Raw genomic sequence first — 25,740 nt, 5'->3', positions numbered from 1 at the left:
TACATCCTCCACCTCTCACCAACAATAAGAAATTTCACCCTTTCTCCTCAAGTGCTATTGCAGGGGTATGGGTCGATATGAGATGGCCGCCATGGAGTTCCAAGTCACCCAATGACGACACACAACAAAACACCAGCTCCGCAAGCTCATCCTCCACGTCCACATCCACACCCCAGTCTCCAAAGAACCCTCTCGACTGGTCGGCTTTCATAGAGCTCAGAACTCTCATTCCTACCGTCCTACTTACGACCGGTATCCTGCTCGGTGTTCGTCTTCACCGTAGCTACCTCCGTCGAGTCCCCGACGCGCCTAGCATCTCAACCTCCTGGCTCCGTCGTCGCAGCGTATTTGGGAAGGTGACCAGCGTCGGCGATGGCGATAATTTCAGAATTTATCATACACCCGGTGGAAGGTTAGCTGGTTGGGGCTGGTTACCATGGAAGAAGGTTCCAACTACGAAGAAAGAGCTGAAGGATAAAACGGTATGTTCTACAGAGACCAGTCTTGAGATTCCTCCTAGTCTTAGCTCTGCACAGCTCTGGATGTTCCTTGAATTTTCACTTGCAAAGATGAGATTTGCTAATTCGTTGCCCTTTGTCTTCATAGATTCATATCCGTTTAGCTGGTGTAGACGCTCCCGAGCTGGCGCATTTCGGTCGTCCTGAACAACCTTTCGCCCGAGAGGCTCACACCTGGCTCACATCATACCTAACCAATCGGCGGATTCGCGCATCTGTTCATCGACATGATCAGTATAATCGTGTCGTCGCGAGTGTTTCCGTACGACGTGCATTTGATTTCCCGCCATTTCGACGACGAGATGTTTCATATGAGATGTTGAAACGCGGACTTGCAACTGTGTATGAGGCGAAGGTTGGTGCTGAGTTTGGGGGTGAGGCTATGGAAAAGAAGTATCGACGGGCAGAATGGTGGGCTAAGAAGAGATCTAAAGGCCTATGGAAAGACTACAAGCGCATTGGGTCTGATTGGGAGAGTCCCAGAGAGTATAAGACTCGCATGGGAATGGGAGATCTGGGGGATAAGAGTCCTACTTCGGGAAAGACGAAATAAGCTGACTTCGGTATTGTACACTGATGTATATGTATGCATGATGAGATATGACTACTTGTGTATATGGGAACTTGAACTTTTAAACCAAAGAAATGATTGTTTGATCCAGGCCGTCAACTTGAATTTTCATGAGACCTAGTTGGAGAGTATGACTATAGTACACGAAATCATAACTGTACAGTATTGCGCTCCAGCCGGGCTTGGGAGCTATCAGGGTATAATAATGCCCGAAGTAAAGAAAACCACAACTGCGAAGCACACACGAAATGGTATTTCGCAATGCTAAGAATGGAAAGAATATAGAAAATACCGTTATCGGAAGAGAAATCTATCTCAAGCTCTGTCTAGCAGAACCGTCGCTCAACCTCCGCAAACAGTTGCGGTGAAATCTCGTCACTGCTGTTTCCTTCAACGCGCCAAAGGCAACCGCGACGATCGTAATGCTCAAGCAGGGCTCGGCTTGTTTCCTCGAACTTGCGCAGGCGTTGCTTCCATGTATCGATGGAATCGTCCTGTCGCTGGGTGAGTGGTTCACCGGTGACATCGTCCTTGCCGGGAACCTTGGGCGCATGGAAGTCTGTGTTGTATACACGACCGGAGGGCTCATGAACCCAGCGCGAGGCAATCCGAGAGAGAATTACTGAGGGGGAGTAACAAGGTGTACGACGAAGTTGACGGGAACGAGGGTATCCAAGCTTGTTGCTTGAGGAGCGGTACGAGGGAATCCATCGAGGATAAAAGAAGCGGTGGGAGATAGTGTTAAGGATTCGCGAGCTGAGGATGATGTAGAGATTGAAGAGGACGATTGTGTCGATGGGGTAAGCCAGCCCTTGGATTTCAGTTCGGAGGAGATGAGGTTGAGTATCATTGAGTCGGGGACAAGGTTGCCAGACTGCATTGCAGCCTCAGCTTCAACACCTATTTTTTATAGCAATTAGCATGCCATTGGCACTTCACGCAACTTCAATATGATGCCGGCGATCTTCAAAACTCACCAAGAGGTGTCCTTCGGCGCACATTCTCTCTGAGAAGGTCTCCGGAGCTAATAGAGGCCAGCTGCGGAAATCGAGAAAGCAAACGCTCAGACTGCGTGCCTTTTCCGACCCCGGGCGCTCCAATGAGAATAACCCGAGCAGCTTTCTGGAGCTGCCTGCTGTGCGACATCCTCGAAATCTGAAGTTTAGAGAACGTGATATGGTGTTGTGGTTTCTCGTGACTCGTCTATAAAATTGTAGAGGTGCGTGCGTTCCTGGAACTGCCGCGTAGATGACAGGATGACGAGGAATGTTGAGTCTGCGGAAAGTACGGAGTAGATCAGAGGGGCTATCGATGCATCACCAACTTGAAGGAACTCAACAACTGAGGGTAAGTACCACCTGGGCAGCAGAGAACCAATTAATAATTGATTAGCGCTTATTACCTACCCCCGAGTCCATTCCCCGTTAATTCCGTGGGGTATATAAGGTCTCCGGGTTCTCTATCCTTGGTCCCCGGTGAACCAGTACTCCGCAGGAGAATATTTGGAAGTACTCCGTAAACCTCGAGTCGTTATGGAGATTTATATCTATCAGTGTATCTATACTCCGTACATGCACGAGCAAAACAAGTGGAGAATTTCGGCTTTTACATAGAACTCGGACCAATTTATCACATGCGTTTGACTTGTGACTAAATGCAGCGTTGTTAAATGGACACCCCTATCTAAATTGGGCTTAGCCTATGCACTGTCGTACATACATCAGGATTAGTGGTGCCTTGATTATAAGGTATCATCACACGTGACTCCGGGTCGCGTGAAGCGCGTCGCGTCGTAAATTAGTGATGCGATAAGCCATCCCAGTCCAACTAGTGAAAGAGGCATACCACTTCTGGGTAAAGTCGACATCATGATTCGACAGGACATTAACAGAATCGACCCAAAGCGTCGAGCAACGATTGATCACAAGAAGAGACAGTTTGCTACGCCTACCTACAAGCAACAAGACTACCCACATCGGTTGAATCTGTACGACACGCCGCCAACGGCAGAGATCACCCTCGAGCAGTTTGAACAATGGGCCATTGATCGCTTGAGAAGTAATATCATCAGACGTGCCGGATCTTATACTTCATACTAATGGTCCTTATATAGTCCTTGCCGAGATTGAGGCATGCTCATATCGCAACAAGACCCCCGCGGAGACTGCTTCACACATTACTCCTCTTCTCCAGAAATACCTTCCTCTATCCTCTAATACCTCTTCTCCAAACGGTGCCGCAGACCAGCGTCTGAAAAATGAACGTCAAAAAGATCACTACTCACACTTTATCCTCCGGTTGGCTTTCTCGGCCACGGAGGATCTCCGTCGACGATTTGCTCGTGCGGAGACCATGCTCTTCCGCTACCGCTTCCAACAAGATGATTCACGAGAGCGACGAGCATTTATTGACGGGTTGAACCTGGATTGGGAGCCCGTTAGCGACGAAGAAAGGGCCGAGGTGGCTGAGAACTTGCTCAGCTCGACACCGGGACTGCGTCGACTGGACGAGGAAACATGGTACAAGGTTGACTGGGAAAAGGTTCCGGAGTTGGTAGAACGACGCGCAGTGTTTGTAAAGAGAGGGAAAGCCTATGTTCCTGGCAGAGAACAACTTGCTATGATCATGGCTGAGTTCACTGCCCGTCTAGAACGAGCACTGGAGGTATGTCTGAACCTCAATTGAAGAATTTGAGAAATTGACAAGCCTTGCTAACCATGTCGATTTCTACAATAGCTTACTAGCCGCGCCCTGCCTCGATTAGACGAGGATGACCGCCTGACTCCCATTCTGAACCACCTTTCCAAGAACTTCGGTAGCGCCGACTCCGTGTTCTCCGAGGGTGAGGGACATGTCGATGGAGGAGCAATCACAGCCAGTTCCATTGACCAACTCTCTCAACATTTCCCGCTTTGCATGCGCAGCTTGCATATCAACCTACGCAAGAACAACCACCTGAAGCACTTCGGGCGATTGCAGTACACATTGTTCCTTAAAGGAATTGGTCTTTCATTGGAAGAGTGTATCCTGTTTTGGCGTCAGTCCTTCAAGGGAAAGACGGATGACGAGTTCAATTCCCAATATAAGTACAATATCCGTCACGCCTACGGAGACGTTGGTGGTGACGCCCGCCGAGGTCGAGGATACCCGCCTTATTCATGCCAGAAAATCCTGGGCGATAATAACGTGGGCATCGGTCAAACACACGGCTGTCCGTACCGCCATTACTCCGTCGATAATTTGGTTGGACTGCTTCAGTCAACGGGTGTGCACGATAAAGGCGTTTTGCGCGAGGTGCGGGACGATGTCGGCAAGCAAAGATATCACATTGCCTGCAACCGAGTTTTCGAATGGTCTCACAGGAACGAGATCAAGAAGGTCAAGGATGATGGAACATGGAGCCAAGCCGATCTGGATACCATCGTACATCCTAACGTCTATTTCAAGCGCAGTTACTTACTGAAGCAGCTGGCTAAGCCACCAGGTCGAGACTAATCTTACTCTTATCCTCTTGCAAGGTTTATTTTTCTTCCTCTTTTCTTCTTGTGAAATTGTTTAATGATGTTATGTTGGCCCTCCATCCTGTTTTGAGGTCACTCAATGGGCGTTGTCGGCGTGAAGAATTTGTACAGTTTGTTCCGGAGAAGCATCTAGGTAGGATTGCGTTTTATTTTTCAAGGCACGATAGCATAAGCAAAGATTCTTCATTCCCAAATTCTTCATCTCAATTGTGTAAAGTAAAAAAGATAATATATTATAAGGGATGTCTGTGACCACAGCTGATTCCCAGTAAATCCGAAAGGATCAGAATGACCTTTCAAAACCAGGTGCCCAGCAACGGGTCAAGTCGATCTCCGCTCGACGCGAAAACAACTTCAATCATGGAAAGATAGAAGCTGTCGATAATAATGTGAATTTTTTAGTCGGCGTGAATAATTAAAAGAGAAAAAGAAAGAAAAAGAAATTTTGCGGGAGAATTTAATCATGTTTGTTCGGGAAGCGGTAGCGACCATTAGCGCTGCAACCTGGCCTTAATGGGGGGAGAGCCACTCCCTCACACAACTCCCTCCACCAGTTCGATCATCTCCCCGAAAGCTGACGTCGGGGTTTTTGTTATTGGGATAAGGGTTAACTCCGGTGTGGTCTTTTGATCTGGAGTCCTCTTGGTATAGTCCCTACACCGAGATATTGGCTTCTTTATTTGCTCTATCTTAAACACCCCTCCCCTTGATCAATACCGAACCCCGAATCCACCCATCCACTACCTCACTTCTCATTATGGATTTTGAGGCCCTGAAGGATCAATGGAGCGATGTGGAGGAGCGCGATGGTATCCGGCTGAGTTGGAACACTTTCCCGAGCTCTCGCATGGTGTGTAAATAATGGAGCCCTGCTCTATATCATCCCCCTCAATATCACGTTCGTCCCACTAAACCCCGGATTTAGGAAGCCTCCCGCCTAGTCGTTCCCATTGCTGCTGTTTACACGCCTCTTAAGGAGAAGCCCGATTCACCATTGCTTCAATATGAGCCTGTTACTTGCAAGCAACCCTGTCGGGCTGTTCTCAACCCATATGCGTATGTGTGCCCGCATTATTGACGCATCCCGGAACGTGCATGAAGCTGACCCTGTCGCCCAGTACTGTCGATATTCGCGCGCGTATCTGGATCTGTCCTTTCTGTCTGATGCGCAATCCTTTGCCTCCTCATTATAAGGATATCACCGAAAACACGATACCCCCCCGAGCTCCACCCCCAGAGCACCACGATCGAGTACCAATTGGCACGCCCGGCTCCGGCCCCGCCAATCTTCCTTTTTGTTGTCGACACTTGCCAGGAGGATGACAGTCTGCAGGCAGTCAAGGATTCGCTTATCATGAGCTTGTCTCTACTGCCTCCCAATGCGCTGGTCGGTCTGATCACATACGGAACTATGGTAGGCGCAACACCTTTTTCTTCCTCTGAGATATTGAGAATTATGTGTACTGACAGCTGGTATGTATAGGCCCAAGTGCATGAAATCGGCTACACCGAGTGCGCTAAGTCTTATGTGTTCCGCGGTAACAAGGACTACACTGCCAAGCAAGTCCAGGAGATGCTGGGTCTCGCCCACGGTGTTCGCCCCGGTGTCCCACAACAACAACAACCAGCTCGCGCCCCTCTCCCTCCCGCGGCGCGATTCCTCCTCCCCGTTCAGCAGGCCGAGTTCCAGATCACAAATATCCTTGAGCAGTTGCAACATGACCCCTGGCCCGTAGCCAACGATAAGCGTCCTTTGCGTTGTACTGGTGTGGCTCTGAGTGTTGCGGTTGGCTTGTTAGAAAGCTCCTTCCAGAATGCCGGCGCTCGTATCATGAACTTCGTCAGTGGTGCTGCTACTGAAGGTCCTGGTCATGTTGTTTCGCCTGAGTTAAAGGAACCTATCCGTTCACACCACGACATTGACCGTGATAACATTAAATATTACAAGAAGGCCGTCAAGGTGAGATTTGCAATGGCTTATTCATTATTTTCTTTTTCACTGCTAACATTCATTCCAGTTCTATGACAACCTCGCCAAGCGCGCTGCCAACAACGGGCATATTGTTGATATTTTCGCGGGATGTCTTGACCAAGTTGGTCTTTTGGAAATGAAGAACCTCTCCAACTACACAGGTGGTCACATGCTTTTGACGGATAGCTTTACCTCATCTCAGTTCAAGCAGTCATTTATTCGAGTCTTTGACAAGGATGCCAATGATAACCTTCTGATGGGCTTTAACGCCTCATTGGAGGTCCTCACAACCAAGGAGCTGAAGGTAACCGGTCTTATTGGTCACGCAATCTCTCTCAACAAAAAGTCGAGTTCCGTTGGTGAGACCGAGTGTGGTATTGGAAACACCTGCGCCTGGAAGATGTGCAGCATTGATCCATCATCAAGCTATGGTATCTACTTTGAGATTGCCAACCAGGGCGGTCCAGCTGCTCAGCAGCCTGGTCCTCAAAGAGGTATGATGCAGTTCTTGACATACTACCAGCACTCATCTGGGCATTACCACCTCCGCGTGACCACTACTGCCCGACCACTGAGCGGCCCCGCTGGTGATCCGACATTGGCACAGTCCTTTGACCAAGAGGCTGCGGCGGTGCTCATGGCCCGAATTGCCGTTTTCAAGGCGGAGGTCGACGATGGCCCAGACGTTCTCCGATGGGTTGATCGCATGTTGATCAGGCTTTGCTCTCGTTTTGCCGACTACCGAAAGGATGACCCAACATCATTCCGACTGGAGAAGAACTTTACTCTCTACCCTCAGTTTATGTTCCACTTGCGTCGAAGCCAATTCTTGCAGGTGTTCAACAACTCTCCCGATGAGACTGCATTTTACCGCCACGTCTTGAACCACGAGGATGCTGGTGACTCCCTCGTCATGATTCAACCTACTTTGGACTCCTACTCCCTGGAGGTGGAAGGCAGCCAGCCTGTGTTGCTGGACTCTGCATCCATTCAACCCCAACACATCCTGCTCCTCGACACTTTCTTCCACATTCTTATCTTCCACGGAGAGACAATTGCCGAGTGGCGGAAAGCTGGCTACCATGAGCAAGAGGGTTATGAGAACCTTAAGGCTCTTCTGGAACAGCCCAAGGAAGACGCTAGAGTTCGTTTCATCCTTCATACCTACTGATTTATTAACCGTACTAACTGTATATTACAGGAACTCATTTCCGACCGATTCCCTCTGCCCCGTTTCATTGTTTGTGATGCCGGCGGTTCACAAGCCCGTTTCCTTCTGTCGAAGCTGAACCCATCAACCACCCATACCTCTGGAGGTTATGGTGGTGGAGTATCGTCGCAAACTATCTTCACCGACGACGTCTCTTTGCAGACGTTCATGGATCACCTGATGAAGTGAGTTTCACCAGTGAACTTCTGTTTCCGAGCATACACTAATTATTCAATAGGCTTGCGGTATCTGGTACCAGCTAGTAATTTACGAGATGATAGCCATGAGAGCAAAGGGCGGTCTTTGACCCCTCGGGTCTTGTGTATCTTTAGCGGTGATTTAAATTTTTCATTTTTGCTTCGATATAGTAGTAGATTGAATGGATTGATACCAGTGTCCAATCAAATAGAACTTCGTACGTACAAAATAAACTACCTGCACGTACTCCGTACATACTGACCCATCTCAATCCACCATAGACCCACCAGTAGAGGATCAACAGATTACCCGAACCGGCAAAGATCTCAACCAATTTGTATCACGTGATATCCTCTGGGTCTCGGGGCTAGCCCTACTTCCCTAATTTGGTCAGCTCGCTTACTAGCCGCTGCGTAGTAAGCAAGTTGTGGATCCCCCTGCCGTCGGGGATATCTTTCACTTTCGAGTTTCTCAAATTTTCTTCTTTCTTTCTCATCCATCCTCTCGACAACCTAAGGCAGATTGACTACCTTTCGCACTCGCCATGCGTAAGTATCATCACCTGGGTATTTTACTCAACGGCGACTAATGTAAAATTCTACTTATAGCTCCCAAGTTCGATCCCAATGAGGTGAAGGTCATCCACCTGCGTGTGACTGGTGGTGAAGTCGGTGCCCAGTCCGCTCTTGCTCCCAAGATCGGTCCCCTGGGTCTGTCTCCCAAGAAGATCGGTGAAGACATTGCCAAGAACACTGGTGACTGGAAGGGTCTCCGTGTTACTGTCAAGCTCACCATCCAGAACCGTCAGGCTGCTGTCTCCGTTGTTCCCTCCGCCTCTTCCCTGGTTATCAAGGCCCTCAAGGAGCCTCCTCGTGACCGCAAGAAGGAGAAGAACATCAAGCACTCCAAGTCCATCCCCTTCGATGACATTGTTGAGATCGCCCGCCAGATGAAGCACCGCTCCATGGCCAAGTCTCTCCAGGGTGTTGTTCTCGAGATCCTCGGTACTGCTTTCTCCGTCGGCTGCCAGGTCGATGGTCGCAGCCCCAAGGACGTCTCTGACGACGTCAAGGCTGGCGAGATTGACGGTATGTTCAATTCTTTTTTCCTCGATGTGAAGATCTTTTTCTAACTTTTACACAGTTCCTGAGGAGTAAATTATCCTCTCGAATGGAGAGAGGTGATTTCTGCTTTGTGACGACTTGGACTCTTGCGTAACAGCGGCCCTAGTTTTACAGAATACGAATATTGCCTCGAACAAAAAAAACTTACATGTTCATGAGTCATGACTTGATACCATTTTCTTTTTTGCGCTCTTATGCGAGTGTTCGAAATGAACCATTGGATTACTCGCATCGTTTTCTCCCGTTCGTATTATTAACTCATTCCTCCTTTCCAATTCTTTCACGCATTTCTCTCGCTGCATTTCCAATGGCGACGAGTATGCTGGAATCTCCTTAGAGATCATGGCGCAAGCCCCATTTTTCGTTTCGGAACACCTCACAACACTCTGGCCCTTACCGTTCCTTCCTTGCGAGGATTGAACAATTTTACCATGTGGTTTAGGCTTATTTTAAGTGAGGGAGAGCAAATGACCCATTACTCATCGCGGTATCCTTGGGAATTGGCCTAGTGTCAAGACCCGTGGGTGCAGTGATCCATATTTCGGGTCTACATCTCAAGATTCAGATCTTGTCATGTAGAGAATGTAGTTCATCGTAATGGAAGATTAGCTTCACCTCAAGCTTGGACCTGTTCATCTTGAAAAAAATTGAAAAAGAAAATGATAATGAAAAAAACTTTTTACCAAATCTATGAAATCTCTGCTCCACCTGGGCACTCCGTATTTGTTTCTCCTTTCCATGACAAATTTAGCTCTCCGTTTGTACAAGATGCGGCTGACCGCATTGCCTTGATTTCGCGCAACCATGAAATCCGTATTTGCGTATGATATGCCTCCTGTTTCATAATCTGATATTGATCTGCTGGCTGCTGCATGATTCGGCTATCGACGCTGAATCCATGTACCATGTACTCCGTACATGAGCTTGAATATCTGTTGATCATCGTGGTTCCGTGGGTCTGGTCCTGAGTTTCCACAAATCATCAGAATTACTCCGTCATTGATAGACATTCAGATGGGTACGTGCTGGAGCTCTCCACCGCTATATTCAAATGATCAAATGTTGATGTTTAAGCTTGTTTATAATAGATGATATAAATGCACGTCCACCGGGCACATCCATACTAGGTGGCAACTTGAATACTTATGGTCCTATAGTAGTAACTTCCCGTCCCAAGCCTGGGGACATAGCTATGAATCCGATATATATATCCATTTCATCTCAACTTGAACTTGAGTTCTGTAATCAAGTTCAATATATTAAACATCTTTCCAGGATTCTGAAACACCAACGGTCGTCAACATGGTAATAATATTCCAGCCTCAACCCTTGGAAACCGTGTGAGACCTGTGGCTGATTCCAATGTTGGGCGCCTGTTCACCGGGCTACACAACCTTGGAACAAATACGACCAGGAAAAAAGAAAGATGGAAAAGAGATGAAAAATCAGAAATTAATATAAATTAAATCAAATTAAATCAAATCAGAAAATATAAAATATACATAAATCGAAGCTATCTGTTTTGCCAGTGCTCAAGTGGTTCAAGTGGAAGATTATCATCCGTCTCATTCTACCTAACAACAACTGAGTCACTGTAGTGCTGTTAGCCGAACTAATATTTCTACCTACTATCATCTAGTCGACACATGTGCAGGGAGTACGTGTCCCTGTCTTTGAAATGTTGTACCTGGTTTTCCCTTCACGCCCCCAGTGGAGACCTGCACACCGAAGAGTTGGCCCTACTCGCCCCAGTGCCCACGGACCCGTCTCCACCCCGACGATCATTGCTAGTTGGCTATGATAGCACATAGCGGGTGATGTTCGTTGGCCCGGAGTTTGGTGGAGACAAAGAAGAGAAAATCATCGAAACAGATTTTTAATTTCCTGTTTGTTTACTCTTACGGTGCGTATATCAGATGATACTGTATTTTGGGATTAAATGATCAGATGAATGCTTAAGTACTTTAGGGCTACCTGTGAATAGTACCTACTAGTGTATAGGTGTCAAGTTCAGTAGGACCAGTATACGGCGTACTCCGGAAATCAGTTTCGGGGAATATTGACAGTTGGACAAATCAAGTCTCTTTTTTCATATTTGTAAATGATTCAAATGATTTATTTTTCTCTCTTTAAGACCTTCAAACCGGTACATCCGTACCTATGTTGAGTTCCGCCCTGTACCACCCGACCCGCATGCCAGTGGACGTTGTGCAGGGAAGGATGCAACAGATTTCAGGTGGTGGGGGAGAGAGTTTGCCGATCGTCAGCAATAATTTCAATATTCCATTCTTTTTGATTTGAATAAGTTGACTTAAATTTGTATATTCACAGAGGTATGTTGAAGTTCCAGTATTTTCAGGGCATCTGGGCATATTTGTATAATGAACATCAAGTTATATCCATATACATTGCTTCAGGTAGATTATATGGGGCTTGGAACCACCGTGCCAGGTTTATACGAGCAACTGGGTAATCCTAAAAAAAGAAAATGAAATCAAATCACTCTGAACCCCCCCTGTCATATTCAATGATTAAATAGATTTAAAAAAGCGCCCAGGGGATTCGGGAAATCCTTACCAGCAACCCCAGAGTTGACCGGGATAGGAAAATGATCGTACATTGATGAGGCGGCCAGCAAACATGGATGAAGTGGCTGGTGATCAGTGAGATATATGGGTACATACTTCAGTACTCCGTATATTCAATATACTCATTCTCTGGGAGTACTCTGTCCCAACTTGACGCGATAGTCTTAACCTCCTAGAATACGGAATACATCCGTGTGATTAATATCAGTGGGCCCATAATGTTGTACTCGAAATCACAGCGCGTAGACCAGAACAGAGAGGGCTCGACTCGATCATCACAGCGGGGCGTCACCGATCCATGACTAGTCGCCTGGGTGGAACCAATGGGCCACTGACGTTGGCCGCGGGATGGAGACTGCATGGCCAGAGAGAGGGTTCAGCCGTTGGATCGAGTGGGTCGGTGGAGCTGAGAGGAGGAGAGAAGAAGAAAGGGGGGAAAGGGAATAAGGAAGGGAATAAAGTGATGAGAGGGTAGAGATTATTCTTTTTTTTTTATTAAAAGAGATATATAGTATATAACAGGAATAGTATATAGAGTGAAGAGCATTTTCTTATTTATTATTATTATTTATGATTTAGTAGGATACACGCATCCTTCATATTACATTTCCCCCACTTGGCTTGGCTTGGATGCCCCATAGTGGAATTAGTGGATTTTGAGTGGACTTAGGTGGACTTTACTCTTTTTACATTCTAACACCTCGGACTCTTTTTCACTCCTTCATCTTTCTCTTTTCCCTTTCCCATCATTTTAATACTTGCCAAGATCGAGGGACTTTCACCCTTCTCTCCCTTGCATCATCCGAGTTCAATCTACATTTTGCATATCATCTCATCGCGTGGATCCGAAATCCCTCGATGACGATACTACGACTTTGCTGAATTTTTGATTCAGCCTCGCTTTTCCCACTTCTGCGAAGCCACATAATGCGGTGTCGGAAACGTTACAAGGACGATGCTTGCTGATTGATTTGTGAATCTTCTTTGTGGTGGATTTCGCCTCGGTGAACCTACACCCCCCCTGTTTCGTTTCTTCGACCGCCCGCTCCAACGAGAGAAAGAGAGGGGACTGTGGTGGTCGAGGAGGTGAGGAATCGTGAAGAAAAAGACACCGAAAAAAAAGAGAAAAAAACATCCAACCCCCCCTTCCCCCCCTCCCCAAAAAAAAACAAGGTGCTTCTTCAAAAAGCCCTCAAACCAAAAAAGAGACCAAAAGAAACCAAATCATCATCCCAACAAATTCCTACCAAGTTTAAAAAAACTCGACTATCACGATGTTTCCAACTGTCGCACTATTCCCTCCGGTTCAGCCGCACCATCACCTTAACCACTATCCCGCCCATGATGCTCTTCACCAGCCCCCGTACGACCTGAATGACCCGACCTTCCCCGCTCGTAATGACCCCACTAAACCCTCCTTCAACTCCATATCCCGATCGCGTCTTCAATTACCACACCCTGTACAACGCATCGACTCTCGCGATTCAGCATCTAGTTCCAACAGCTCGGCTAGGGAACATGCCCTGCGAAGGAAGACGCCAAACGGAACCTTAGCGGCCGGTTACGATGGCACACCTGGTGAATCTACCATTCAACCCGCTACAAAACACATCCTAGTCTCGCCCATGGACTCGAACCAGTTCCTCTCGCAGCAAGGTTTTCAGACGGATATCTGGCAACAAGCCACCCTCGACCCATCGACCTCGAAACACATGAACTTTCCTCCCATCTTCAAGAACGAGGCAGGCAACCCGATCGCAGCGGGGGAGGTCGTGCAGGATGTGAACGGGACCAGCTGGGTGCGCCCTGTAAATTACCCGCCAGGAATCGACTCGGTCCTCAATCAGAACCTGCCATTGCAAGCTCCCCAGCGAATTCTTTTTCATAATGGTTCCTATATTCCGACGGTTCTTCCAGCAAGCCTTCAACAATGCATGGGACCAACGGCATCCGCTGGCACTGGCCCCTTTGGCCCATATTGGCCCGACGGTGCATATATTCCCTACCGACCCGTGGCCTTTCGTGAGCCTCGCTTCGAATCCCCAAGCCCAAACCCGAACGGGCAGTTCTATGATCTCAATCAACCGGCTTTCAATCAGCAGCCCCAAATACCTATTGGAAATCAAATAGAGACGGGCCTAGCATGGGGCCAACCACAGCATGGAATTCCCAGTCAGGAATCTATGATGAAGACTCACTTCCCTCCGCGTCACTCAGAACAGCTACCTTACCACGCCCGAGCGAGTCGACCATTATCATCCTACTCGTCGAATGCTCTCCATAATGAACCCATGACATGGAACAACAACCGACCCGCTGTACCAAGTTTTCAGGCTCCTGGACCAGCTGTGCCGGTGAATGTAGAATTCAAGGAGAAGATCTTGTCTTGGGCCCATGGTGTTTACGTCGATCTTCTTGCAACGATTCATCAAGCTCGTCGGAATAGCCTATCGAACAGCGGGACAGACGGCCAAAACTCACGATTCATGAAACCCAGCATCTACCCCAAGCCGCCTCGACAACCGGGGCTTGATTTTTCACAGAACCCTCCTCCCTCTTCCATCTCCCGCCATAACAGTTACCCATCCAGCCAGTATGATTTACAACGACAGAAACTCGGTCTCTTGTCAGCGAGAATGACCGATTCCCATTCAAATAATTTACAGAGTCAGGTCCATAATCGACGGCCGTCATTAAATCAGTTTCCTCAGCAGCACCGATCGTCAGAATCACGGATCCGGGATGCTGCACGACTTGCTGCAGCACCTCATCGTCCTGCTTCTCTTCTCAATGAAGGGTCCCCGGTTGCGAACGGTATATCTGCTTTGGAAATGCTATCTTACTTGTGCCATGAAAGCCATTGGGAGTGGATTGATGGCATGCTACTTGGAGGATGCCTTGCTTATGGACTTGGCGATTACCATAAAGCTTTGCGTTGGTATTCTAGAATTATTGCCCGTGATTCGACGTGAGTATAATTACCCCTGTCTCAACAATAACAATTATACTGACCAATTGTACCAGTCATGTCGAGGCAATATCTAACTTGGCGGCAACTCTATTGGCGCTTGATCGACGTGAGGAAGCTCAGCAGAATTGGCTGCGGGCTGTCAAACTACGTCCAAGCTTTTTTGAAGCCGTTGAACATTTGATAGGTCTTTTGTGTAGCAGCCATCGAGGCAAAGAAGCGGTTCAGCTTATTGAATTTGTTCAAACCTCGTTGCGTCATCCGAAAGATGGTGACTGTTTCAAAACAGATGAGCATGCCAGTGAATCGGAGAGTGATGGAGAGAGCAATGTCTCTGACGTGTGCATGTACGACAAGGCATCCTTTGATTATGAAGATGACGTGGGACGTGTGCAGAACCTAAACTTGGGCTCTCCAGACGCCGCCACGCCTCTTGGCTTCGCGACTAGTGGATATGCTATCCCCGGTTCAGATAACGGGCGGATGCTAGCGTTGATCCATGCCAAGGGCAATATGCTCTATGCACTTGGCGATAACGCTGGTGCTGCTGCCGCCTTTGAGGATGCAGTCTTGATCGCCGCTGGGAGGAGGCGGCATGGTATTCAAAGCCTGATCAAGCAGATATTTTCTGCCTTCTCCCAGGGGTCGTCAGGCTCTGGATACCAGCCCGATGAGGGGAATGAGAGTGTTCTGTTATATCCCGACAGAGCACTGCAGACCTCGAAGCTGGTATTCAAGGCGGCTAATGGCACCCCGCCCGGCCTCAAGTATGTCTCCGAAGGCATTTCGCGAAATGCAGCTATCTCAACCACGAGTAATTCTTTGCTCTCTTTGGCAAAGATTTACCAGGATGGTATGGCGACTGTGTCATCTGGGGCACCGCGATCCACTCCTGGCGTACGGGATATTTTGGCTCTTTACTACCTATCACTCTCATTGCAGCCGAGTCCGTCTACCGCAAATAATGTTGGTATTCTGCTTGCTGGTATTCAGAACAATCCTCCGGCTCGAGGACTTGTGCGTCCCAATGGTGAGAGCCAGCACCCGGAGATCCCTGGTGTTATCCCTGGTAGTGGCATCTCCTTGGCTCTGGCTTATTACAATTATGGATTGCATCTTGATTCCCGTCATGCGCATCTGTATACTAATCTTGGTAGCCTTCTCAAGGATATTGGTCAATTGCAGGCTGCTATCAAGATGTATGAGCAAGCTGTCCAATGCGACGGCAATTTCGATATTGCCTTGGCCAACCTGGCGAATGCCGTCAAGGATGCTGGCCGAGTCAATGATGCAATCACCTACTACAAACGCGCTGTCAAGGTAAATCCAGAGTTTGCTGAGGCCGTTTGTGGTTTGGCGAATGCTCTAAACTCGGTCTGCAACTGGGTTGGCCGAGGTGGTATTGTGAATGGCCGCGGGTTCCATGATCGATGGCATGTGGACGAGAAAGGTATGCTTCGCGATGCCCAGAGTAATGACACTGGTGCTGGGTGGATTAAGCGGGTTGTGGATATCGTTGATCGGCAGCTTCGTGAGGGTGAATACTGGGGTCGGGGCTTATTGACGCAAGGCACAGCCGAGCAACTTATTATTCAGTTGGCGACAGCGCTGGATTCGAATTTGCTTTCGACCAATCGGAGAACCTCCCTTACCAAGATTCTTCAGTCATGGGCTGGACAGAAATGGGAAGGCTCTCGTATTGTTCGACTTGTTGAAAGGGCCATCCGGGCAATCACATGGCAATGGTATCAGGATCGTTATGTCCGTAGTCAAGATTACCCTGTCACTAAGTATCGTCGGCCTCAACTTCCAGCTGCTCTAAGCGCACCAAATGCTCCAACCGTTCTGCCCTTTCATACTTTCACTTGCCCTCTGTCCGCGAAGCAGATCCGCCAGATCTCGCAGCGCAATGGTCTTCGAATCTCAACTTCGACGCTTCGACTGCCTTGGCTTCCTGCCACAGTTTACCGACCTCCAGCACCGCCAAATCCAGCTCTACGCGTTGGCTACGTGTCATCGGACTTTAACAATCACCCTCTAGCCCATCTCATGCAGTCAGTGTTTGGGTTGCACAACCCGAACAAGGTGACAGCTTACTGTTATGCCACTACCGCGAGCGACAAATCCGTCCACCGCCAACAGATCGAGCTAGAAGCGCCTGTTTTCCATGACGCGAGTGGATGGTCTGTTGATCGCCTGGTCCAGCAGATTGTCGATGATGGCATTCACATTCTTATTAACTTGAACGGCTATACTCGAGGTGCTCGCAACGAAGTCTTTGCTGCTCGCCCTGCGCCCATCCACATGTCTTTCATGGGCTTTGCCGGAACTCTTGGTGCAGAGTGGTGTGACTATATCCTTGCTGATCAGATCTCGATTCCCCCAGAGACTTTGAGTCCGGCTCGTCGCACTACACGCATTGAGGATCGTATTCTTGAAGAGGACAATGGCGAAGATCTGGAAAACTGGGTTTATGGGGAGAAAATTGTCTTTACTCGTGACACATTCTTCTGCTGCGATCATCGACAGAGTGCTCCCGATGCTGGGGAGAGACAGCTCTCTTGGGATGAGGAACAAGCGCGACGCTGGAGGATGCGCAAAGAATTGTTTCCTAAGCTTAAAGATGATACTATCATTCTTGGGAACTTCAATCAGCTGTACAAGGTAAGCCTTTCCACTCCCCCATCTTCTTTACGCATTGCTAATCTCTGTTAGATTGAACCAACCACATTCCGAACCTGGTTGCGTATTTTAGCATGTATTCCCAATGCAGTTCTCTGGCTGCTTCGTTTCCCCGAAACCGGCGAACAAAATCTACGAGACATCGCCAAAGCATGGGCTGGCGAAAAGACAGCGGCACGAATTATTTTCACCGACGTGGCACCGAAGAACACACACATTGCACGAGCGAAAGTTCTGGACCTGTTCCTCGATACCCCCGAGTGTAATGCACATACCACGGCCACAGATGTTCTATGGAGCGGTACTCCGTTGCTCACCTTGCCACGCTACAAGTATAAGATGTGCTCGCGAATGGCGAGTAGTATCCTCTCGAGCGCACTTCCAAATAACGAAGCGGGCCAACGTGCTCGGGAGGAATTGATCGCCTCCTCGGATGAGGATTACGAGACCAAGGCCATTCGGCTCTGCATGGATCTACAGTATGTACCTGGTGGTGGAGGACGAGCCACGGGACGACTGGCGGATATGCGACAGATGCTGTTTTTGCAGCGATACACGAATAAGCTCTTTGACACGGCGCGCTGGGTGCGTGACCTTGAAGACGCCTACGAAGCTGTGTGGGCGCAATGGGTGAATGGCGAAGAAGGCGATATCTGGTTATGATGTGCACAGCGATTATATACCCCTTGAGCGATTTTGATTTTGTTTGCATCTGGGACATCTACGTTTTTGATCTTGATCTTATTTTTTTTCTTCTTATTTTCAATGTTGGTTCTAATGTTGGGTCTGGGATGTTTCTTTCTATCTTTGCATTTCAGCTAGACATTATTCTTTGTACACGTATGGTCTGTATGGTCTCTGGTTCCAGGGTTGGAACATGCACGAATATTCATTTCGATAGATTGGTTGGACTTGCCGTGAATACATTCATTTAATCTGTGTTGCATTCTAAATTCAAGTTTCCCAGGCCATAACCCTGTATTTCCACGGAGATACTCATCGAGAATTGAACTCCGCAAAACTTGAAAACTCAATGATCAACATCCTCCTGGTCATACCAAGACTAAGACCCAACCACGAACCCTCATCCCTGTCATAACTGTAAATAGTAACTATTAAAGCACGAGCATTCTCGTAATGCATTACCTCTCTAGTATTTTCTAGCAAATAACCTTGGAATCAAACCCCAACATTGAATCCCGAGAACCGGGATAGGAGAGGTGATCTGCAAGTAGCCTGTAAATCAGTTGCATAACCGTTCAATGAAATCTAGCCCAAATTGATATCAGACTAGTACTCCGTAAGCCACGAGGTCCGCCTCACTTAAGTTCAGGGTAAGTTTGGAACCTTGGAAGCTTGGGCACTGACATCTGGACTCAAAATTTGGACAAAGAGCGGTGGACTCTTTGGTCTTAGCTCTAGACTATTCAGGTTTGAGTTAACCGCCCGGCTTCCACTTTCCTCTCCGTATTTGATTTGAGATTTAGATTTCAGATTAAGAGAATCCAGATGTTCGGAATCGAAGATTACCCCTGTCGAGCATGCTCCGTTTCCGTGTCCGGGCCGTCTCCGTGTTTGTACATGGATGTACAGCTTACTCCTTACGAAGTACGGGTTACAGGATGATATATTGGCAAGAATTTGAAGTTTGAATGCTCGTGTTTGTTTTGGAATATCGGGGAGAATGATTTGGCATATGCTCATACTGTACCCCGTACTTCGTACAGAATAAACTGGAATGTTTCATGTACGGAGTACCTAGGTAGTTTGATGCAATTCAAATGTTTGTCCAACGTCATCCCGACCCAGAACCGAGGTTCATGTCTGAATGTTTGACAGGGATGACATGAACAAAGAATCCCAATTGCGTGGTTCATCGGACAAGGTACTCAAGTCTCAGAGACAATCTTTCCATAGTAGGTTAGCTTTTAGTGTTATTTCATACTTCATCCTTTTAGAGTAAGTGCTCGAGGTTCCATGGACCTGGAAATGAAAGATCTCAAAATTGGACTTGAACTTGAATCATTGAATTTGTGGATTTCCTCCAGGGCTTTTCCCTTTCCATTCCAAGATTATCATCTGGAATCCGACAGACGGGTACCTCAACACGCTAGATCAAAATGGGATTAGTGGTTCGATTACACCGAGATCCTCCGTACACCAATGAAAGGCGAATAGGAATGATTTTGGGATGATTTTGGGGCGATTTGTTCGATACCTGTATTGAGAATTTGATTTGAGTTTTTGTGCATGTATCTGATCACTCCATGTAAGACATACTAGCACTCGAGTAGTCCGATAGTTCTAGATTCTAGATTCTACCCAAGTGTTTAGATCTTCATTGTAGTACATACACTACTAATCCACCGTGGAATTTGAAATTCTAGTACTAGTAAGAATAGTGTTGGTTCATATTAGCGAGATATCCCTACGTCATTCCTTCATCCACACACAGATCCATAAGGGTAAGACCTCGCGTCAAGAATACTCGGGCGAGAGGATGTCGATCGCTCCCGGTGGCTTGGGACCTAACGGCGAACTTGTTCTCTCATCACTGGGAACCTTGAAACAAATCGTGACGGTTTGAATCCGTTGAACCAATGTGAAGCTTGGATCGGGTCATTCCCCTGATCCATTCGTAGGGTTACCATGGTTTTACGCGCATGTACATGGCATCGGGAACATGATAGGCATACACTATGTATGCTACAGACAGTGTATTCTGAATTTTACGTATAGCGTATAGGCTGAGACGGGAAAGGGAAACGCCACTCTATGCCGCTGACCGTTTCATCCCCTTTTTTTGAATTCAAATGTTCCTTACGGGGTACATTACATTACATGTACATGTACATGTACAGTGACGGGTCATAAGTATTTGCACCCCCCTAAAGTCCCGCTTTCTCACCGCCCATACCGCCTTCCTAATTCACGTATCAGAAATCACGCTAAATTAGTCGTATATACTCACGCGTTCAATTATCATTATTCCTAACCCCTATTCTTATTCAATTCACTAAATCTATCAACGTCTGTCAATATTGCCTGACATGGCCCGTTCAGCAGAGCTTACACCTGCTATACGTGAGCGTATATGTGAGCTCCACGCTATCAAATGGGGATATAAACGTATTCAGAAGCGTTACCCCTATATTCCACTATCAACAATTCGATATACAATCAAAAAAGAGCATGAACGACGAGATGGTGTCTCTAAGGCACGCTCTGGTCGCCCAAAAAAGCTCTCGGATACTGAGAAAGATCGAATTCTTGAGGCTATTCATGGTAATCCAAAGATCACACGTGAAGATCTTCTCGCTGAGGTTGATCATAAGGTTAAAATACGTTCAATTCAACGCCTTTTGAACCCCGAGAATCTTCGAAAGTGGCGCTGTAGCTGGCGGCTATATTTGACGGAGAAAAATGCTATAAAACAACTTCGATGGGCCTATCGATATCGACACTTTACACCTAAAGATTAGGCCCGAGTATTTTGGTCTGATGAGTGTACAGTTGAACGTGGAATTAGTATTTGTTAAGAATGGACTTTTACTTGTCCAAAAGATCAACCAAAAGAGGGTCAAGTTCAAGGGCTACCCCAACATAGAAAGCAAGTTAAGCAGATGTTTTAGGCAGCATTTTCAGGAGCTGTACGATATACTGGATTAATCCCTCTCTTTGGTGATCCAGATTCTAAAAGAGGAGGAGTCAATCGCTTTGTTATTAAGGATCTATATCGTCAAATTCTACCTACTCTAATAGTAAATGAAGATGCTATATTCTAGCATGATAACGCACCAACACATACTGCTCATGTTGTTCGAGATGCTTTAGAGGAGATGAATATCGAGGTTATGGAATGGCCACCTCATTCACCGGACCTAAATCCTATCGAGAACCTATGGGCCTTACTTAAAGCAGCAATTTACAAACTTCGACCTGATCTAATCCATATGAGAAATGAAAAATGAAAAATGAAACAAAGGCGATTTTAGTCGAAACAGCGCAACAGGCCTGGGATGAGCTTGATCTGAGCCATTTGAGCCATCTTTCGGAGACCATGCCGCACCGTGTCGAAGCAATTATTGAATCTCTAGGGTGGTATACCCCATATTAGGTAGTAATTGACGCAACTTCCGAAGTTTTTGACCGGCAGAATATTACAGAAGTAGGGGGGTGTGGGGCCAGGGGGTGCAAATACTTATGACCCGTCACTGTACATACACATTCAGATGTGTCTATGTACTCGATCTTGGCCGGTTTCTTGGAACCCGTTTGCCCGTGCCGGTTGTTGGTCATGGCTACTTAGTGTCAAACTTATTTTTCAGTTTTATCCTTATTTTAGATATAGAATATCAAATATAAAATATAAAATAAATAAATAAATTATCACCATATTCTCGGGTTCTAATTCTTTGTCAAACATCTGGGTTCCGAGGGTTCACCAACGTGCTGGGTTTCCAATAATCTGGGTTCTTTGTTCTATCCCAATAGTCTGGATGATTTTGGAACTCCATTTCTTTTCTTTTTTTCTTTTTTTTTTAAAAAAAAAAACAAAAAATTAATCTATTTTATTTTATTTTATCCCGTCTTGGATCCACCGTTCCGGGTCTTTTTATCTGATGTCCCGTGTGTACATTATTCCAAATCACTTGTCACTAAACGCTTTTAGGCTCTTACTGTCCGGAGTAAGCACTCTGTCACGGGCCATCGGTGTACTAACCATTTTGAGTAGGTAGTGAGGCAATGCCATTTGTTGTTTTACTTCGATCTTAATTCTCTTAATATATTGACAGCACTTGAGAGTACGAAGTACCAGGTACTACCTGGGCAACACTTGGGTACTAGTAAAACTTGAACTTGAAATGGCTGGCTGATGAGTGTCCATACAGTCCGTAGCTAACTACTGGGTGGCGGTTAACGCCGCCAGCTGGGCAGCTGAGGCTCCATTTTTATTATTATTTTTATTATTATTTTTATTTTATTTTATTATTTTCTCATGGTGTGTAGGGCAAATCTTGATCTTTGCGTTTTTATTGATTCGCACAACCTTGGAAGGAGATTTGATTTCATCTTTCAAATGCCATTTTCAGCTCCTCAACTTGAGTGCTAGGGATACACATTGATCTGATTTAGGGGCAAATTCATGAGGTCACTCTTCCCCAATATGAGATCCACTCCACTCAAGTGCTGTTACTGAATTAGCCATTTATCCCTGGAGGCAAAACCAAGGTAACTCTACTCCAAGTGCTGTCAGGTGTACTCAAGTACCAGTGGACCTGTACAGCAATTGGAAGTACTCGATATAGATGAAACAAAAAGAAATAAAACTTATTCAAACCCAAATACTACGGAAAGCACGAACACCTCCACGATCCTAGCCCCGCCGTTCATTCCGTCAGACGTGACCAGTCCAATCGATGCATCAGGTCATTGGCTCTTAACACTGGGGACCCACAGGAAGAGAAGAAGGGGGGCGCGCCACTCACGCGCAGATGGTGTTGCATCGGTCGCATCGGTCAGCGATCGGGGCGTTATGGTTGGTGACAGGACCGTTGGGGATGATTCTCTAATGCAGGTCTGACGAACCTATACGTTTAGTTTACTGTAGTAACTGACAGATAATATTTTAATTTTTTTACTTCCAAGGTTTCAAGTTTGAATACTACTAGTGTGAACATTTTGAATAATCAATAGTCTCTCGTATAATCCCTGGAATAATCATACTCATAGTAATACTAATATTTGATGGAATTATTCAAATGAATTGTTTATGGTTATTTCTAATCGCTGACAGTGCATGATGACCGGGGATCCTGGAATCCCCAATGCATCGTACCTATGTCCAGTAGACATGCATCTAGATTAAACAAAGAACCAAGCTCCTGGGATTCCCATCCCTTTCGTCACTGTGCAGCCAAGGCCAAGCTAGAGCTGGATGAAAAAGGCGCCATGCATGAGTGCGGATCACTCGAGGCCTTTCGCTTCATGGGGTATCCCTTGCGTGTCCTCGTGAGTCGTTTTTATTCTGGGGCTTGTCTTAACCGGAATTTCATGACTCTGTACATGAGTCAGAATTATTGAGACTTGAAACGATTCAAATATTAATAGGAGTATTATTATGCAGTCAACTGGAGTACTCAATAGTCACATTCTAACTTCCCATGGTTCCTGATCATAGTTCATCTGACAGTAAACTTTGTAGATTGCACAACATGAAAACTATGTCAGGGAACATCAGATAAATGTGAATCGTTGTGCATGTGGACATCTGTATGGTGTACAACTCATCTCATTCAAGTTACGATTGATCCGATCCATGATTCTATGTGTCTCTAGGCACAGAGTACTCCGATAGCTCTAGGTGTCCAGCTATTGACTAGTCCCTGGAGAGTATCTCCGTCTCTTTGTACCGGGGTCACAGGGTGTACTTAGTACTTTCGTACTAGTAGTACGGAGGTTGGTGACTAGGGCCTGCATTGAATAGATTGGCCTCGGCGCCACCGCCCTTGTACTCCATCAGCCCGTCTCTGATCCCGACGAATAACCGGTAAATTGGTGTGGTGATTCAAGGTTAGTGCTAGCTACTCGACTCTGTAGCCCGTGCCCTGTAGTTTGGATAAGCGAGAGCGAGAATACAAAAGTCCGAGCTACTACTAAGACTGCCTAGTGATCCTAGTAATCCTAGTGAATTCTAACTAGAATAGAATGGAAAATGAACCTTGGAACTCTTATCAAGTCGTAACACTGAATCAATTCGCAATGAGGGGTATTATAAAACATTACTCCATACAATGTTGATCTCACACAAAATTCCAGAGAAAATCAATACCATTTCTGATTTTTTTTTTAAAAAAAAATTTATTTGGTTTTCCTCCATCTCTTTAGTAAAACCCCCCTAGAACATACCCATGTCCTATACATCCAAAATCATGGTAGAATATTGAAATCCCCGGGAAAAAAATAAAATAAAAATAAAAATAAAGATCCCCACATTAACCGAAAAAACACCCGTGTTTTTTGATGATCCAAACCATGGTAATACACATTATCGGTACAAAGGAAAGATAGCCATGAAAAGGAAATAAAAAGCGAGTGTAGGGCTTTTGAAACATGTACAACTTTGCAGGGTGATAAGCCCACGCGAGAGGGGGGGAATAGAAAAATGTCCAAAGAAATAATAGAAACATAAGAACAGAATCAAGGAAAAGGTCGTACAATCATAAATAGACAAAGAGAAAAAGAAATAGGAAAATCTCAAACTAAACCTGGAAGGTCTAATTCAAGAGGTTGTTCACACCCATACGGGTATCACGAGAAGGTTCTGGCTGGTAAACCTTGGGATATTCCATGGGTTGATGCCATGAAGCCAACGTAGGTTGATGCGCCATCCACCTTTGTTTGGAGGCGATGTCTGAAAGTGACTCCAAAGAGCGCGCGGGATAACTGGGGGAATTATCCACCACTTGTACTGTGACGCTTGGTCGACGGATCTCGTATTGTGATCGCACATCCACCGGTAAAGGTAGCATTGTGGGTGAAGGAAGAGTGCGAGGAGAAGAGGAGCAGACGGAGTTGTGATCGGAAACCATGGAAGGAGGCTCGGAGGAGGTAGCATTGGAGATTTCAGAGAAAGCAGGAGATGTCAAGGGAGTTTCAATGGGACGGTTGATGGAAGGTAGAGTGTAGATCGGGGAAAGATGGCGTGTGGTAGTAGAAGCAGTGGTAGCAGTAGATTCACGGCGAGAATGAGAATAGGAATCGATGGATTCAGTATCGGCCCATGGGCGAGTACTGAAACGAGGACGAGATGGGCTGACCACTGAAGCGCGGGTATATGGTGCCTCTACTCGGCCACTGAATGTTCGAGATGCGGTTGTAGGAGTGGAAATTCCGCGGCGCTTTCGGTTCATGCTACCATTCCACCAGTTCTTGACGGCGTTGTCGCTCCGGTTTCCCAAACGGCGGGCAATCTCAGCCCAGCGCTTTCCCATCTCATTCACCAGGCGCTCGATCAATAACCCCTCATCTGCGGAGATGGGTTCCCGATTCAATGAAGGCTTCAGGTTTTGGTGGAAACGTTCCCGACATTGTTTTGGTGAGCGGTAGTGCATGTGTTGAGAGATTCGAACCCAGTTGTTAGGGCCTTGTTCACGGACCAGCTGCATGAGCAGTTGATCTTCTTCTGGGACCCAAGGTCCACGGCGGTGAGAGGGAGCCATGGTATGTTTCAAAGTTGTGAAGAGTTGAAGGAGTTGAAGAGTCGATATAATAAGGGTAAGGGACTCTGATATTTAAAGTTGGGATGTTTGAGGGTATAAAAAGGTTGAAGGTCGAGGGGAGGGGTATCTGATATAAGGAGAAGATTTAAGCCACTAACAGCAGCAC

The 25,740-nt window shown here is 46.7% G+C and overlaps 9 protein-coding genes across 9 annotated transcripts; 7 read left to right on the top strand and 2 right to left on the bottom strand.

Moving 5' to 3' along the window:
* Positions 1 to 77: 77 nt before the first annotated feature.
* Positions 78 to 1,071, top strand: N7483_010002 (thermonuclease family protein; the record flags this gene model as incomplete). The annotated part of the gene is made up of 2 exons (XM_057093429.1): positions 78 to 482; positions 607 to 1,071. 2 exons carry the CDS (start codon positions 78 to 80, stop codon positions 1,069 to 1,071), a joined length of 870 nt encoding a protein of 289 aa, XP_056942725.1.
* A 344-nt stretch (positions 1,072 to 1,415) lies between these two features.
* N7483_010001 (adenylate kinase ADK2) lies at positions 1,416 to 2,235 on the bottom strand (the record flags this gene model as incomplete). Its single annotated transcript, XM_057093428.1, has 3 exons — positions 1,416 to 1,673; positions 1,736 to 1,989; positions 2,067 to 2,235. The coding sequence occupies 3 exons, from the start codon at positions 2,233 to 2,235 to the stop codon at positions 1,416 to 1,418; spliced, it is 681 nt and encodes a 226-aa protein (XP_056942724.1).
* Positions 2,236 to 2,957: 722 nt separating this feature from the next.
* N7483_010000 (DNA primase subunit PRI2) lies at positions 2,958 to 4,584 on the top strand (the record flags this gene model as incomplete). Its single annotated transcript, XM_057093427.1, has 3 exons — positions 2,958 to 3,147; positions 3,203 to 3,753; positions 3,826 to 4,584. 3 exons carry the CDS (start codon positions 2,958 to 2,960, stop codon positions 4,582 to 4,584), a joined length of 1,500 nt encoding a protein of 499 aa, XP_056942723.1.
* Positions 4,585 to 5,367: 783 nt separating this feature from the next.
* Positions 5,368 to 8,055, top strand: sec23 (GTPase-activating protein SEC23; the record flags this gene model as incomplete). The annotated part of the gene is made up of 8 exons (XM_057093426.1): positions 5,368 to 5,460; positions 5,536 to 5,666; positions 5,729 to 5,861; positions 5,926 to 6,024; positions 6,094 to 6,570; positions 6,629 to 7,726; positions 7,784 to 7,977; positions 8,031 to 8,055. 8 exons carry the CDS (start codon positions 5,368 to 5,370, stop codon positions 8,053 to 8,055), a joined length of 2,250 nt encoding a protein of 749 aa, XP_056942722.1.
* A 437-nt stretch (positions 8,056 to 8,492) lies between these two features.
* Positions 8,493 to 9,167, top strand: N7483_009998 (60S ribosomal protein uL11). Its single transcript, XM_057093425.1, has 3 exons — positions 8,493 to 8,538; positions 8,599 to 9,078; positions 9,134 to 9,167. Exons 1-3 carry the CDS (start codon positions 8,535 to 8,537, stop codon positions 9,145 to 9,147), a joined length of 498 nt encoding a protein of 165 aa, XP_056942721.1. The 5' UTR covers positions 8,493 to 8,534; the 3' UTR covers positions 9,148 to 9,167.
* A 3,809-nt stretch (positions 9,168 to 12,976) lies between these two features.
* Positions 12,977 to 18,015, top strand: N7483_009997 (uncharacterized protein; the record flags this gene model as incomplete). Its single annotated transcript, XM_057093424.1, has 3 exons — positions 12,977 to 14,670; positions 14,727 to 17,334; positions 17,386 to 18,015. 3 exons carry the CDS (start codon positions 12,977 to 12,979, stop codon positions 18,013 to 18,015), a joined length of 4,932 nt encoding a protein of 1,643 aa, XP_056942720.1.
* Positions 18,016 to 20,402: 2,387 nt separating this feature from the next.
* Positions 20,403 to 20,834, top strand: N7483_009996 (uncharacterized protein; the record flags this gene model as incomplete). The annotated part of the gene is made up of 1 exon (XM_057093423.1): positions 20,403 to 20,834. The coding sequence occupies one exon, from the start codon at positions 20,403 to 20,405 to the stop codon at positions 20,832 to 20,834; it is 432 nt and encodes a 143-aa protein (XP_056942719.1).
* Positions 20,835 to 20,853: 19 nt separating this feature from the next.
* Positions 20,854 to 21,323, top strand: N7483_009995 (uncharacterized protein; the record flags this gene model as incomplete). The annotated part of the gene is given in 3 exon segments (XM_057093422.1): positions 20,854 to 20,977; positions 20,989 to 21,113; positions 21,138 to 21,323. 3 exon segments carry the CDS (start codon positions 20,854 to 20,856, stop codon positions 21,321 to 21,323), a joined length of 435 nt encoding a protein of 144 aa, XP_056942718.1.
* A 3,306-nt stretch (positions 21,324 to 24,629) lies between these two features.
* On the bottom strand, positions 24,630 to 25,574 carry flbD (putative MYB family conidiophore development protein FlbD; the record flags this gene model as incomplete). Its single annotated transcript, XM_057093421.1, has 1 exon — positions 24,630 to 25,574. One exon carries the CDS (start codon positions 25,572 to 25,574, stop codon positions 24,630 to 24,632), a length of 945 nt encoding a protein of 314 aa, XP_056942717.1.
* Positions 25,575 to 25,740: the final 166 nt, after the last annotated feature.

The sequence above is a fragment of the Penicillium malachiteum genome, assembly GCF_028827825.1.
Source record: "Penicillium malachiteum strain IBT 17515 chromosome Unknown utg000005l:1.0-9002435.0:1.0-325561.0, whole genome shotgun sequence".
In the NCBI taxonomy this organism is placed as follows: Eukaryota; Fungi; Ascomycota; class Eurotiomycetes; order Eurotiales; family Aspergillaceae; genus Penicillium; species Penicillium malachiteum.
Note: the sequence above shows the minus strand (reverse complement) of the source record. Positions and strands in the feature narration are given on the sequence as shown.